The 15,961-nt window shown below is 38.6% G+C and overlaps 1 protein-coding gene across 1 annotated transcript; it reads right to left on the minus strand.

Moving 5' to 3' along the window:
- Positions 1-319: 319 nt before the first annotated feature.
- LOC119788560 (zinc finger protein 503) lies at positions 320-4,128 on the minus strand. Its single transcript, XM_038292968.1, has 2 exons — positions 3,467-4,128; positions 320-3,281 (listed from the first exon to the last, which is right to left on the minus strand). The coding sequence occupies exons 1-2, from the start codon at positions 3,710-3,712 to the stop codon at positions 1,845-1,847; spliced, it is 1,683 nt and encodes a 560-aa protein (XP_038148896.1). The 5' UTR covers positions 3,713-4,128; the 3' UTR covers positions 320-1,844.
- Between the last annotated feature and the right edge of the window lie 11,833 nt (positions 4,129-15,961).

Here is a 15,961-nt window from a genome sequence, read left to right on the forward strand (position 1 = left end):
AGTGAATATGTACTTTAGCCCTCCTGCATACTCTAATCCCCCCATGTTGTCTCTCCTCTGTGTGTCAAATCTCTGCCGTTAAGGCGGAGAGGGAGGGCTGGTGGGGAGGTGGGAGGCTCGGTAATTCATGCACACATGTGCCTGCCTGTTCCTCCAGTGACAGGGGCCAGGGGGAGGGGCACATGATAAATTGCCTTCCACCGGGGACCTCCGAGCACAGCCACCATGATGTGGGTAAAAATGGAAATTGCTCCCTTTTCACCGTCATTACATCAGTTTAGGACGCGTGTGGGCCTTATATGCGCAGCAGTGTGGAGAGTTTTTTTTTTTTTTTGCGTGACTAACCATTGCACCAAAAGAAAAAAAAAATATCCAAATTTTTGTTAATCATGATGACTGCAACTGTAAAACAAACAAAAAACTAAAAGGATTGCAAGATTCTGCCCATAAACACCCATTTTCTCGCATGAACAGCGGATAAACCATCATTTTTTGTAAGGGTTTCCGTTGCACCCTTGTATAACATTTAAATTGACTAAATCCTCTTCGCAATCTGCTCTATGATTAAATCAAACATGTAATTCAAGCTGTTGGTGATCGTGCATTAGAACTGTAACAGCTGACACGCGTGAAAATCAAACAAATTCTGCACAATTTAGGTTGCTTTAATTGCACATTTCTTTGCGTCCACATTGGATTTACAAGCGGGTGAAATAAACGCAAACTAATTCATGTCACCCAATAAGGAACAACAAAGTATATTCCTTTGCATAAAACTTACACCAGTCAAATTTGCAAAAAAAAAATAAAAAAAAAAATACAAAAATAAAGGAATAAAAATCAAATCAAACGAATATTAACGTGTTAAAAACGTATGAAACTGTGACTGCGTTCAATCCTATAGTAAGTAAAATCCTATATATTTTTAATTGCATTTATCTTGCTAAAAATACACGGATTTTGCTTTTTAAGCTCTGGGAATGGGAAAAAAATATTTTGGTAAATTTACACTCTTGTTGATTTTTTTCTGGGGCATTAAACTTGTTTTTTGAGTGATAAACTTGATTTTCTCTAAATAATGTATTGAGATAAATTAATCAATATCCGCTTCATGTTATTTTAAGCAAATAAAGAAAAGAAAGATAGAAATATTTTTTTCTTTATAAAAGCATTGACAACTAAAGGCCTGAGAGTGGAAATGTTGCAATTATTTTTCCTCGAGGCCAATAATTAACAGGCGGGTAAAACAAATTCTGTGAAATATACAGAAAATGTGACGTTTCTCCTCGTTTTTGTGCACTTTATGAGCTAAAAAAAAACAGGCGTTCAAGAAAAAGGAGGCACAACATACGGAACAGAACTGCTTCTTTTTTTTTTTTTTTTTTTTTTGCCCAGAATACATACAAAAAAATACCAATTTCTCTTTCCATCACCTGAAAAATAACGGCAATTTAAATGTTGACATGTTTTGAAATTTTAAGAAACAGACATGCATGTAAATTATTATTTTTTTTCCTCGATGGGACATTAAATAAGAACAAATACAATCATATAGCAATTTGAAATGAACATCGAAATGAAAGATCCCTACGTTCGTTAGGTTTTCTAACATAATGCGTGTTTTCATTTTCACCTATAGAGTTCAGCTTCAACATAATGCACTTTTTGACTTGCTCAGATATTTTTTTTCTCCCATAACGCAGCTGTTACCGCCTGTTTTAAGCCCAACATATAAATAAATACAGTTCAAGTCCATGGATCCCGTCCAAAAGTTTAGCGCAGTTAATATAAAAGTCTTTATATTTGCATTCTTAGTATTATAAACTTTTCAGTCATTTTCCTCCTCACTGATATCCCAGCGCTGACGCTGTGGTGAGTCTCTGTCCATACAGTGCATAAGGAGAGTAATAGGGGCCGGTGGCTGCAGGGACCGGAACAGGGGCGCCGGGGGTCGGTAAGGGACTTTTAGAGTATGGGTGGTAGCGGCTGCTGAGTCCTAACGCATGGTGCGGGCTCCTTAGGGCCAAAGTCCCGGGGCTCCCTGGGGCTCCTGATGGTGGCATGTGCATATGGCAGGCCATGGCCGCTGCTGCAGCGCTGGCCAGTGATGAAGAGCCAGGATAGCCCGATATCAACTTCTCCGCCCCGGTAAAAGCGGTGTGTGTCCTCAGGTGGTTCAGGAGCTCCTCTGAGCTGGAGAAGCGCTTGTCACACGGTCCATTTGCCGACACCCAATTGCAAACATGTGGGAGAGGGTCGTTAGGGAGCATGAATCCGTAAGGGTACAGGGGGTGTCCGCTGAAGGACGGAGCCGTGGAGTGAACGCCGTGCATGGGGTGTGTTGGATACATTAGAGGGTAGCTGGATTTTAGCGCGCTGGCAGCGGCTGCAGCCGCGGAGTCGTGCGTACAGGACGCACCGGCTGCGCCCGCTAAGTGACTAGCACAATGGTAACTGAGACAGTATGGATCTCTGCACAGGCTGGCTGACATTATGGACGGAGGAGAAGCTCCGGCTAAGGGGCTGGAGCCAGCCTTACTGCAGCCCAGAGAGCTGGCAAGCTGTGCGTTTACCAAGCTTCCTCCATGGGGCAGGAAGTGCTGAGGGTAACCAGCATAGGCCCCGGCCAAACTACCCGGGTAGGTCATGCCAGCAGGGGGCAAGGGGAACACTGTCTGTCCTGGTTTATAAGGGGAAACCGGCGCCACAAGTCCCGAGCCGAGAACTGATGCGGAGGATACGGAAGTCACAGAGGAAGACTCCGAGGATGATGAGGATGAGGTTTTGGTGCCAGGGGTCGCTTCTTGGTGCTGGTTGACCTCCACGTTAATCCCACCGCAGCTCACGCTTATCCTGCTGTGGCTGGTGGTGCCGGTGCCGTCTCCTGTGCCGTTTTTATTACAATCAGACTCCTTCTTGTCGTCCCTCTCCCCGCATTTCCCCTCCGTCGGCATGGGAGAGGCGGAGGTGCTGGAGTTGGGGCTGCCCGTCCGCGGCGTGAACGGCTGGCAGGTGGCGCTCGGCACTCGGAAACCAGACTTCTCTCCGGCAGAGACCCCGGAGGACGAGTCCTTCTTGTCTGTCGGCTTGGAATAGGGTTTGAAGCTGGATTTGTCGTCCACGCCGATGTCGCTCAGCTTCAAGGGGCCAGATTTAGATTCCTTCTCGCTAGATCCGTTCGGCGTAACGGAGGAGAGTTTGGAAGAGGGCGGCGGGTCCGGCTTACCGATCTGGGAGCAGGTCTGCGCCAGCAAAGCCAAAGGACTTTTCTTGGCATCGAGCTGTAAATAATGACATAAAACGATTGTAAGAAATCAAATCCTTTTAATTTCTCCTTCAAACTTTAACTCTCATGTGGAGAAAATGAAAGCGTTTAACAGACTATCACAGATTTATGCTGAAATATTTAAAGCAATCATTACGATCAGCTAGATATACCTTTATTGTAAAATATATGTCATCTTACCTCGATCGGACTGACTGGGGTTGAAGGCAGAGGCTGTAGATACTCCGGGTGCAGAATGTGTCCCGATCGTGCCGTGAGCATTTTCAAAACCTTGATGGGAAGTCTGTTCGCTTGCCGTAGTGGATCGGACGGAGGTGCGGAGTGAAGAAAAGGCTTGTTGATGCTGCTATTCCGTGCACTGCTGCTTTCCCACACCACACAAATTTCACTATTTTTCAGAGCAGACGCCGAGGGCGACGTGATCATGTCCCAACAGTCAGGGAATGAAACGGCAATGCATTCATCAGATTCATTAAGAAAAACCAGCGCGCACAAAAAAAAGAGAAAAAAATGGAAGCAATGAGTCTGTTTCTGTTGAGGGAAAACGGTCGTAGACGCCTTAGTGATGTGTAATCCTTGGTTAGAGAGCAGACTGCAAGGCGCGGCAGCTTGGAAGGAAAGGAGAGCAGTGGTTATCGCACATCCGTGGCTGCGTCCTTCACCGAAAGCGCAGCGCCCCTTGTGTGCGCGTCTGTCTGCAGGTCCTCGCTCTGTACTCCCGAAGCACGATCTGCTAGGGATTTTCACTTCAAAAGCAACTGAATTAGTCCGAGATTAAAGCCTTTGCCGCCTTCCAATCAAATGGGACCCTGAGGTGATTGGAGGGTCAAGGGGATGTGACGTTCTCCTCTTAGTAAGCGCCTCTATTTTGACAGCTCGGGGGAGGAGAAAGGAAATAAATGTCGTGGTTGCTGTGCACGCCTGGATATATCCTAAACAGGAGGACTCCAGGAGCTTAGATATAGACCGAACTCAGAGTTGATACTAAGGGGGGGATCAGGGGGGCGCTGCCCCAACTAAAAGAAATAGTTTCCTTTAGGAATTTCTATCCTTATATATATTTAGAAAAAAATGAAATAAAAAACGTGATAAGTTAAGAGTTTTTACAAGTATGTACTTTTATTTTCTATAGAATAGCTTTAGCTTAGGATTAATCTTTGGGTCTTTTCTAGTTTAACCTTCTTTTTGTTAGATTTTTTGATCGCTTTCAAATTAACTTATCTAAAAAAAAAATCCCTTTATGTTGCCCTCTTTATATCTGAAAAGTCCCCTCATACATAAAGACTGACCTGCTGATTATTTATCTCATATGCTAATTCCTAACATCAGTAGCAGGCTACATTCTGTTTTAACTCTTAAACATGTTATGGAAAACTCTAGAAATTGTAATAATCACACTTTGTTTTGGTGCTCCCCAATAAGATTTTCAGCCACCCTTTTAGAAACTTTTTGCAGCCACTCCTAATCAAAATGTGTCTAAAGTTAATAACAAATTTACATATATTTTAATTTATAAACAATGCAGCTAATAATACACAGATTTAGTGCTCTTGCTGTTACTGATTAACAACAATGTTCCAACCCAGTAACTTGATTTGAGGAAATTGAAAGACTATTGACTTTATATAATTCATGTTAAAAAATATTTATGGAAAATTACATTTAAAAAAAAAACTAAAACTGACATCTGTAAAATAAAACTTAAATCACCCAAACCATTCATTATTCTAATTGACTTTACAACTAATACTCATTGCTTGAATCCCAACTTTGCATAAAGTGTCCTTGTTTAAAATATTCTATAATGTTGTTTTGTTAAACAATAAGGGCCATATATAGCTCAGATGTTTAACACTTTGTGGACACAATTTGGCAGAACTCACTATTAAATAATTTATGTCATTGTTTAATTGGAAGAGCAGTTTACTCTGGACACACTAAGACAACGCTGTTGCCTTTTTCCATGTTGAAGTGGTTATTTTTCCTCTTATTCCTGATATTGGTCATTGCCTTTACTAATTCAGAAAAGGAGCTAAAGTCAGACTTGCTGAAAGCTGAGTCCCATAACTTGTAGCTATTAAAAATGAATTATTCATCTTATAGGTATGTTGTTTTTTATTATTATTTCACATAGGAGGATTGAATTGATCTTATACAGCTAACAAGCAATTCAACTTAAATCATTTATTTCCAAAAGTCCATTATGAATAAAATAAATTATATCTTTAATTGTTTTCCTTAGATTCCAACGTTACTTTTCAGCATGTATAATAACTAATTAACAACACTTACCACCCCTTTATGGCACAAGTGACCAGAAATGAATTAGAAACCTGATCTAAGTGGCAGTTCTAGTGCTCTTTGAAGCCCTCTATTGGTTTGGAGGCCCTAAGCTTGATATGTCTTGTTCTGGTTCTCAGGGTTAAAAAGGCTCTTCTCATATAGCATGTCAAGGATTTCATGTCGAGTAAGAAAAAAATGTAATTTGTGGGGGGAAAAGGCCATCGTATCCCTTCCCTTGCTGGTCAGAACTGGTTTTCACCTCCAAATGGAGAAATGCAAGTATTAAACACTAAAAACTTTGGCTTTTTTTTTCTTAATTAAGAACCCTTGCAAGTTTTCTTCAATAGTTTAATTGAAAATCTTACAATATTTACTAACATACTGGATTTGAGACTAGCCTATCTACCAGGGAGTCTGCAAAGATGTGTTCCCTATTATATTTCCTTTAGGCAAGGCAAGGCAAATTTATTTGTATAGCACAATTCAGTTCAAAGACAATGCTAAGTGCTTTACATGATTAAATTATAGGAAAATAAAACAGAATCAAACCAAGTAGGAAAATAAATAAATAAATAAAATAAAATAAAATAAAAGTTCAAACCTTAGAAAACACAAGAGGAGAAATAAAATGTGGTCAGACCTCAGAACCCAAATCCTACATCTGAGCTTTGGCCAGAAAAAGTTTGACTATCTTCAGATCTTTGCAAATGATACATTTCGGTAATAATATTAAAAATGTACCATTTTAACATTAAATTTATTTGCTCCATCATCACACTTAGGAGACTGAATCTAAACAGATTGTTGGATTTTATGGGTTTTGTGAGGTCCTTCCTCCACCTTTTTCCCTCCCTCCTTCACCAGCAAACATAAAACCAACCGCTCTGGTTTGAATTCCCTAAACAGACAAGCGTTGACAGGAATAGACCAATGCAGTGATGGAGGGATGCGAATGTCACATGTTTTCAGTATAATATACACCGCCCTTCTATTTCTATCTCCATCCCTCAGTCAAGTGTCAATTCTGCTACGCCGCAATCAATCAGTCATTTGTCAGTCGCTGCCAATCCGTCTCTTGATTTATGTCAGCTATTGTGGCTGATTACATGCAAGCGTTGCTGCTGGAGGAGCGAAAGAGAACAAACGGGGAGACGCAGGGCAAGAGACAGCAAGTTGTTATTATTATTCGGAGTGCCGCATCGATCCATTTAATTTGAAATTGCATCCGCCAAAGCAAAGCATTCTCACCTCATGCATTTAAGGAGAACAAAACCATGTGGACTTAACCTCAAATAGGCTACTTATTAAATAGCGCTTAATTTAGTAAAACACCTTGAAGGTGGTATGTGCATGATGAAACTTTAATAACTTGCAGACAATCGCGCTCACATGTGCAGAGAAGCCTTTCGTGCATCGAGGTGCGAAACTTCTTCTATAATCGGCCGATTATGGTGTTAACAAGAAGCTTTGGGGGGATAAAAATCACACTGCGGCCATGAGATCTGGTAAAATGAAGAAAACAAAGAGTAATTCACCCAAATCTGTTTTAATAATTCTAATAATATCTTGGGGAAAGTTACCCGATTAAATCAACCAGCTTTACCCGAAGAAGAGGAATAAAGTTTAGCATATCAGTTTCCTCCCCTTTTTACGCAAGAGAAAATAAAAACACACCATAAATCATTATTGATGATAAAAAAAAAAAAATAATAAAAGACTCACTTTTTTAATTTTATTGCCAGCTGTATTTTATTTGCATATAAAGGAAATGAAGTATTTTCTTTAAAAGAGGTATACAAAAAGCGTAGTGAGGGGAGGAAGAAAGGAAGAGAGATGGTCTGTCAGGCCGTTCAGAGAAAGGAGGGAGGGGGAAGTTTAAAATGCCTTGAACTATTCACTGCTGAGATGGCTAATCAGTATTGAGGCTCCGGGGCAATCGGGCAGCTTTTCAATGTGGTTTTCCCTTTCATCTCAATCGGGGGATGGAGGCGCTCAATTAAAAGCCTATCAGTTTGTAAGTAAATCAACGCCTATCAAAGTTGTCACATCAAACAAAACGATTATTATTGCAACCCGCCTCTGCCATTAATCTCTTTCTGTGGTAATCTGCTTGACAGGTCGACTTGGAGAGGAAGAAAAACCTGGAGTGGACAGTGAAGGGTCCAAAAAAATAAAATAAAATTATTGAAATAAAAAATAAATTTTAAATAATATATGTGTAAGAGTAAAAAATAGTAAAATTTTGAGGGGGAAAACGCAAACTATTTAGGCCACATACGCATAAGTGAAGAGTATATATAAATATATAATAATAATAAAAAACAGTTTTTTTTAAGTTAAATATGTAGTTTCAAATTAGTAAATTTTTTTTCACAATATCCTTAAAAAAAAGTAAAAAATAAAATCTATTTTTTTCTATAGAAACAGAGAAAAAAATAGGGGAGCGTTTCACAATATGCAAAGACGCGTGATTGATAACGGGCTTGCTGTTTTCTGCGAGGGATGTCAGTCCCTGACACAATATGTGAATTATTAGGGCAAAGAAGGGCAACCATATATTTTCACTGTCAGGCGAAAACCCTCTTTATTGTCCGCATGACAAATGGGGCTCCTGCACCAGACACCAAAATGCTCGGCATTCCTCTTAAATGGGAACACATTTCTCGCGACCATAATTCACCATATTTAAATAGAAAGTTTTAATATCCCCCCCATCGCCATATATTTCGCCACACACTGACATGTTTATGAATCACCTCGCATGCAAATACAACTATTTACATCTTGAGAGGAAATATGTAGGGAGTTGCAGAATTACTGTGAGCTGCATGTAGGGCCGAGGATCAACATTATATATTAAAATAACTTTATTAATGTGTTCAAAAAGAGTGTAGGGTCGAATTTGTTTGGAGTAGAGTATTAAACATGTAAAAAAAAAGTTTAAAGTTAAATCACATAGCCAACTTTTAAACATCGAAAAGGGACAGCCATAAACTTACATTTACAATTGTGAGGAAAAAATACAGCGCACTTAAAAGCAAACACGTAGTATTTTCTTTTCACTTTCAATAATAAAAAAAAAAAAAAAAAACACCTCCAAAATAAATTGACATTACTTTAAAAGTCTCTAATGTGTACGACATTACCTGCCTATACGCTCCGACGCAGATTGGTAATTGCTTTATAAGAACAATGTTATATAAATACTTCCTTCGGTTCAAATAAAGTGTTTTTGTTGTTTAATTTGCACGAGTCAAACAGGCAGTTTCTCGGCTGTGGCGCACTGAGAGGAGCGAAGGAGAGGACTGAGAGCCATGCACATTCCCTGCGCTTCTGCAGAAGGAACAGGGAGAAAGTGAGCTCTTCCGCGTGTGGGAGGGAGGGCTCAGGTGACGTCACATATCATTTACTTTCTGGTGTTTCTCATCATCTGCAAAAAATAGTACCGGTAATAAAAAAAAAATACTAATAACAAAATCACTTGAGCCTCACTGTGGTATTACTTTAGATATTCACATGTTTGGTTTTAAATGTTTGGCCAGTGTTTAGGAAGCACAAACACTGTTAAAAAATGTTAGAAAGACTGATAAAATAGTTATTTTTTGTATTAAGTTATAATAAAAAGAATTATAAGGATAAGCATCAATGAATCTACAGACTTATAACTGCAGCTTTTTTGCTAGATTTCATTATGTCAAACATATACGACATACAGTAACAATATGACTAAACATTTAAAATGTGTGATTGAAGAAAAAATATTGTGCAGGTTTCACAATTGTTTTATTTTTTTATGAGATTTAAACATAAAAAAAACACATTGAACTTATCTTAGAGTATATTATAACAAAAAAACAACTATAGCTGGGGTGTTTTATTTTGCAATTTGATGTACTTTAATTTATCTCATATACCATTTTTGGTAAAACAAGAGCAAACCATGTTGTGTAGGCTGATGTTCTTACATTTGATAGTTTTTGTTCCTTTATCAAGCATAAGTATAACATGAATTGGTCATCCATCAGCTTTCTGTAGGAGTTTTTAATCACTAAGTGGAAAAGTTTAACAAGTATCTGTGTCCTAAGCTGATGCGTAGATATAGGGCTAGCAGCACAAATACATGGAAGTTTATGGGTAGCATCAGAAATTGGGATTTGTCCTATGTCCCTTGGATTAGTAGTGATGAACTCAACATGCTTTTTATGCTCATATACAGAATTTCTCCTTTAGCTTTACTGTTTTTCCTCCGTCACAGCGACTACACTCCGCTGGTTGCTCTCCATGGTTTCTTGTCATTTCTCATTCCCTGCCTCTGTGATTAAGCTCAATGGTTGTCATCACTCTTCACTGGATTATACCATTGTTCTGCTCTGGATCCCAGAAGTCTCTCTGTTATTCTAACTGAATTCTTCAACTCAGTTCCATGACCTGTTGCTCCTACATTTCCCCTGTAAGTTTGCCTATTTTAATTATTAAAACAGTCTTTTGTTATATCAGCCTGTCTCTGCTTATGGGCCTTTTTTAACTGCATTGTTTCAAGTGAAGTAGTTTTTAAAGTTTGTAAAATTATTGCAAACAATACAGCCCAACATTCTGTGGAGATTTTGTTTACATTGGAGAAGCTTCCTTTGACGTCGGACCCTTGGGGTTTGTCCATATAAAATCCCTGATTCCAATAAAAATTCCTCAGTGGACCTGCTGACCAATGGTAGGAAAAGGAGAAACACAAGTCAATGCTGTAAAGGGACAACAGTCTTCATGTTTATCCCTCTGTTCATTCCTCTTCATTCTTCATAATGAACAGGACCAAAGTAGAAACTAGATGAGAGCATCTTTCTCCTTCAACAATGGTCTCAGAGCTCAGAATGAGCTACCAGCTTTTCTACAAAAGCCCTCCCTGTTGGGTTATCAACTTTCGGACATTCAGACACATGGAAACCCTTATGTAAATCAGAATACCTTAAGGATGGTTTATACTTCGAAACTAGGTCGTCTGCGTAAGTGTCTCAGTAAACGCAGAGACGTCCCCGCCCCATCCGCACCTCTCCAAAATTGTAGATGACAGCAGACAGCGCCACAGACAGGAGGCCTCTGATTGGTCAAATCTACATCCGCTCTACTCATGCGTATTTCCTGTTTGGTACCTTATCGGCTTGTTTTGTTTGTAAGTTGGACCAGCTAGAAGATCGAGGTGCGCAAGAACGCTGGGACCCTTTTTCCATCTGGATACCCGCTTTTTTTCACACTCATGTCTCACAAACTTGCCCCCACCTCGGCCGTATCTAGACCCACAGCTAAATTGTGATTGTCCCTCTTGCATTGTGTGGTGGAATAACATAGCGGGGGCATAAATCAAAAATGTCTGCCACAAGCTCACTGCGACACACTGCTGTTGGAGTATAACCAGCCCTTTAGACAGAGTTTGGTAACTATAGGCAGGGAAGTTTTTACCAGCTAAACAATTTGGGTTTTTACCCTTTTTTTAAAAACAAACACAACATATAACAGTCTAGATTTTGCATGCTACTCTTCTTAAACCAATTTTCTTTATAAAGTAATGACAGACCTTATTTTAAAAGGGGTTTTAAACACTAATATGACATTAAAATTGTATGTGTTTTCTGATTCGCACTCATTTGCTTAAATATGACTGAAGAGTCCTTTGTTCATATTTAGATGCCCTTGTGTCTCAACACAACTCATTTATGTTGTACTGTGTGTTGGTTACAGCATCTCCAGGTATTAGCAAATGGGTTCCTAACCCTTTAGGAAAAATAACATACATACATACATACATACATACATACATACATACATACATACATACATACATACATACATACATACATACATACATACATACATACATACATACATACATACATACATACATACATACATACATACATACATACATACATACATACATACATACATACATACATACATACATACATACATACATACATACATACATACATACATCCATCCATCCATCCATCCATCCATCCATCCATCCATCCATCCATCCATCCATCCATCCATCCATCCATCCATCCATCCATCCATCCATCCATCCATCCATCCATCCATCCATCCATCCATCCATCTACTACAATCAGTTGTCTTTGGGTGCTTATTTTTCCATGGCTCAGCCCAGCACTGCTCCATGTGCTACAGCATGCCTCTTCTTAGGCCTGGCTTCTGACGTTTACATTTCTACTGGATCTCTTCATTTTTCCTATAAGAAACTGGAATCATTTAGTGCACTACTGTAGGTTTTTTAAACCCCTCTCATCAGGTTGCTATGTAAATGTTTCTGTGCTTTAACGTACCTAATTCAGACGATTTCTATTTAACAAATCGTTTAATTCACCTATATTGATTGAAATCACATGTAATGGAGCTGGAAAACATTTGAAATATGCAGAGTAGTGTGCCTTGGTGACCAGGGATCTAATTCAGTGCAACACAGCATTTATCAGCACCAAAATGAAACAATTCTAAGAATCTATACTGAACAGAGTTGCTCTCATTCTTATCTCTTTAGTGCAGTAGTTTCTGTACTGTCCTTAGCATCTCTAGATGCATTACAGTTTTAATCATAAAGATCATGAAAAGGTTTTCATAAAAAGAAGGCTGCTCTCATACCCATCCCTCATACTCCTGTCTGTTTCTATCTGAAAGTCCCACAGAATCTTAGCTAGTTTGAATTCTGCACAGATGTCTAGTTACACTATACCAGCCACTTGATTTTAATGTCACATGTATTCTTTTCCTGCCAATATCTTATGCTGGATTGTTTCTGGAGCCTCTTTCCGTAGCCTGCACTTAGTCTGTTAGGTAGATCTGGCGATCTATTACTCTGGTCCTTCAGACCAGCTCCTGTGCTGCCATGATCAGTGCTTTTGTGCCATCCTTCAGCCAGGCCTTCTCTAGCCATTGGTAGGATTGGTTCATATCTATTCCATTCAGTTTACTTGTATAGGGCCAATTCACAGCACTCATAATCTCAAGGCAATTTAGAGAGAAAAATCAGTCAGATCATACAATCAGTTTGGTTCAAAGTTTTCTTTCTAAGGAAAATAAGCTTATTGCATCTACTCGTTGACTCAACAGCAATCCCTCACATCAAACACGCATGTTGCAAAAGTGGAGATGGAAATACGTTTTATCAGAAAGAAACCTCCAGCCAGGGGCGGATCTAGAAAAATATTTATGGGGTGGCAAGAGGGGGGCAGGAATTTTTTAGGGGTGGCAACATATGGCATTTGTTTACACTGAATTTAATCAGTTATCACAGTTTGGTGAGAATAGTATGTACAGTACTAGTGTTTCATGTGAAACAGTTCATATTAATAATACATCGTACAATGTGATCTCAATTAATAGGAGATAGAAGAATGATAACACTACTTCTAGAGGGGCCTTATGACAGGAAAGGTATTAAGGTAAGACACAGGTGCTGAGTCGCAGATGTGTGAGATTGACTGTCAGAGAGGCAGCTTTGCAGCATTTGCACAAGAAGAAACTATAGGAAGAAAAACCAACCCATCAGAGATCTATGGACTGAGCTGCACTAAAGTGAGTATAACTACACAGTAGAAATAAATGGGTCAAGGCACCAAACAAGGTACTGGACATCTATGTAATGTTTACTCTGAACACACATTTACCCCATTTGTTCCTCAGTAACTTGACATACAGCAGTTAAGGCAACATGAAAGGGACATTTCATGCATGTAAATATGCTGTAAATAGAGCTGGATATGGAGGACCAACTCTGCCATATTTAAAAATAAATACAGAAATAAATAAATGCTCAATAAATAAATAAGCATACAATTAATTGCCACCAAAAATACAATCAACAAATAAATGTAATTAGAAATTATATTATAATGGCAGGCAGAAATGTTAAAAGGGCAGGCAGAAAGAAATAGCAGCAAATAAATAACTAGGGTAAAAAAATACAAAGGAAGAATAAAACAGACAAAAATATGATAACATGCACATAAATAAATACTTAAAAATATAAGTAATTAAAAAATGAAGTTGAAGATAATAAATGACAAAAAAATAAATAAGGTAAATATTAAAAAGGCAAAGAAATAAAGAAGCCAATTAAAAGAGTTATATACCTTTATGACTAGCTGTATAATTTAATTTCTACTTACATTTATTTGTTGTTTGTATTTTTGGTGGCAATTAATTGTATGCTTATTTACTTATTAAGCATTTATTTATTTCTGTATTTATTTTTAAATATGGCAGAGTTGGTCCTCCATACTGCTGTATCAACAAATCAACAAAAAGGCGGGTTCTTTATGTTACATCAAAATATCCACAAATCTGAAAAGAAGCAACATAAAAATACATTTTGCTTGTGAGTAGGTTCATACGGGTCATTTCTGGATAATTTCATACTATATATACAAAAAAGAAACAACAACACTGCTTCATATTAAGCAGGATTTACACCAGTATCACATTTTTAACTTTTAACACTTTTTATTAAAGGAAATATCAGATTTTCTCAGGTGCCAAAACAAAATGTAACAGCTCTGTAAAGAGAGCATAACATAAAGTTAACATGACTATAACAGCTGAATGCAGTGATTTCCATGTTGCTCAGCAAAACGCTTCACAACTTTATTTAGATCCAATGCCTTTGTGCGTTTTGATTTGAGTACAACCAAACTTGATCGTCTCTTTTCTGTCATAGTTGACCGGAAATATGTCTTTATGAGCCTGAGACGTCAGGCCTAACTAACATCATAGTTAGAGAAATAACGTTCTGCAACCTGATTTTTATCATCTCAAAATCAGCATTGCAGCTATGCTAGCAACATTGTGCTTTCATTATGATTTCATTTCTCGATAGATAGTTAATCAGTTTTTACCTGTTTCATCCCATTTCTCCTCTCCCCATTAACCCCTGGCTCCCTCGCTTTGCCCCATTCGGTTTTCAAAACAATCAGTCTCAGTCGCTCTCGCGTCATCTCGTGCTGCATTCACTACAGTCCGACATTAGAAATTAGCGGTCGTAATTCTCAAATGATCCATAATTTATAAGCCTCGCCACCCCTACCGCCAACTGGGGTGGCAGCTGGGGTGGCAAGGCTGTCATTTAGGGTGGCATTTGCCACCCTATGCCACCCCAGTAGATCCGCCTATGCCTCCAGCAGAACCAGGCTGAGTGTGAGTGGCCATCTGCCAAGGCTGACTGGGTTGGGGAGTATAGATATAGTGAAACAGAATGATGAAAAGTGGTCCTTATGTCCTCCAGCAGTCTAACCCTATAGCAGCATTATGTAATGTAATGGGTATCAGGATTTACAGATAGATAGAGCTGAGTATCATTGACATAACACCAGAAATTAATCACGTGCTGTCTAATACGTCTACTATTTCAGAGAAAATATATATTAAAGAGAGTTAGCCATAGCACTGATCCCTGAGATGCTCCACAAGTAAACCTGGGGCCTGAATAAAATTAATCTTTAACATGAAAAAACTGAAATCTGCACTGAAATCTCCCTAATATAAATTTGGAATTTAGATGAAGGAAAATAAGGGTTAAGTGTTCAAAAGAGTCGTAACTATAAACTAGCTTCAGACAGTCAGACAGGAAGATTGTTGTTCTTCCTCCTCATTCTCACTGGAATTTGAACATTTAAATTACTAGAGGGAGTTGCCTCATTTATAATCACATAATCCTCTTGCTGCTGCCAAGATTCTGTAATAAGACATAAACCAATGGTTATCACAGATCATATCATTAACTCTTCAGACTCTTTGAAGAAAGAGATCTTATATTGCCCACGACCAAAATCTAATAAATTAGCAAAGATTCCCGAAGGAGTAAATCATGATAATCTAATTAAAATCAAAATAACTCCAATTGGGGAAAAAGTTAAAACAATTAAATGCGGTCTGTTTAACATAAGATCGCTTTCCTCTAAAAGTCTACTAGTTAATGACTTGATTTGTGATAATCACATTGACTTGTTTTGCCTTACAGAAACCTGGCTGCAGCAAGAGGATTATGTGAGCATAAATGAGGCAACTCCTTCAAGCTATTTAAATTTTCACATCCCCAGAAGTTCTGGGCGAGGAGGAGGAGTAGCAACAATCTTCCAGTCTGACTTACTGATTACTCCCAAAACAATTAATACCTACAACTCTTTTGAACATTTAACCCTTAATTTCCCTGATCCAAATTTCAAGGCAAGAAAACCTCTTCTTTTTGTAACTTTGTATCGTCCACCAGGTCCTTACTCTGAATTTTTAGATGAGTTTTCAGAGTTCCTTTCTGATTTGGTATTAAATACTGACAGGGTCATCATAGTGGGAGATTTTAACATCCATGCTGACATTGAAGGCGATAGC

The sequence above is a fragment of the Cyprinodon tularosa genome, unplaced genomic scaffold, assembly GCF_016077235.1.
Source record: "Cyprinodon tularosa strain WSP-4 unplaced genomic scaffold, ASM1607723v1 ctg32, whole genome shotgun sequence".
NCBI lineage: Eukaryota > Metazoa > Chordata > Actinopteri > Cyprinodontiformes > Cyprinodontidae > Cyprinodon > Cyprinodon tularosa.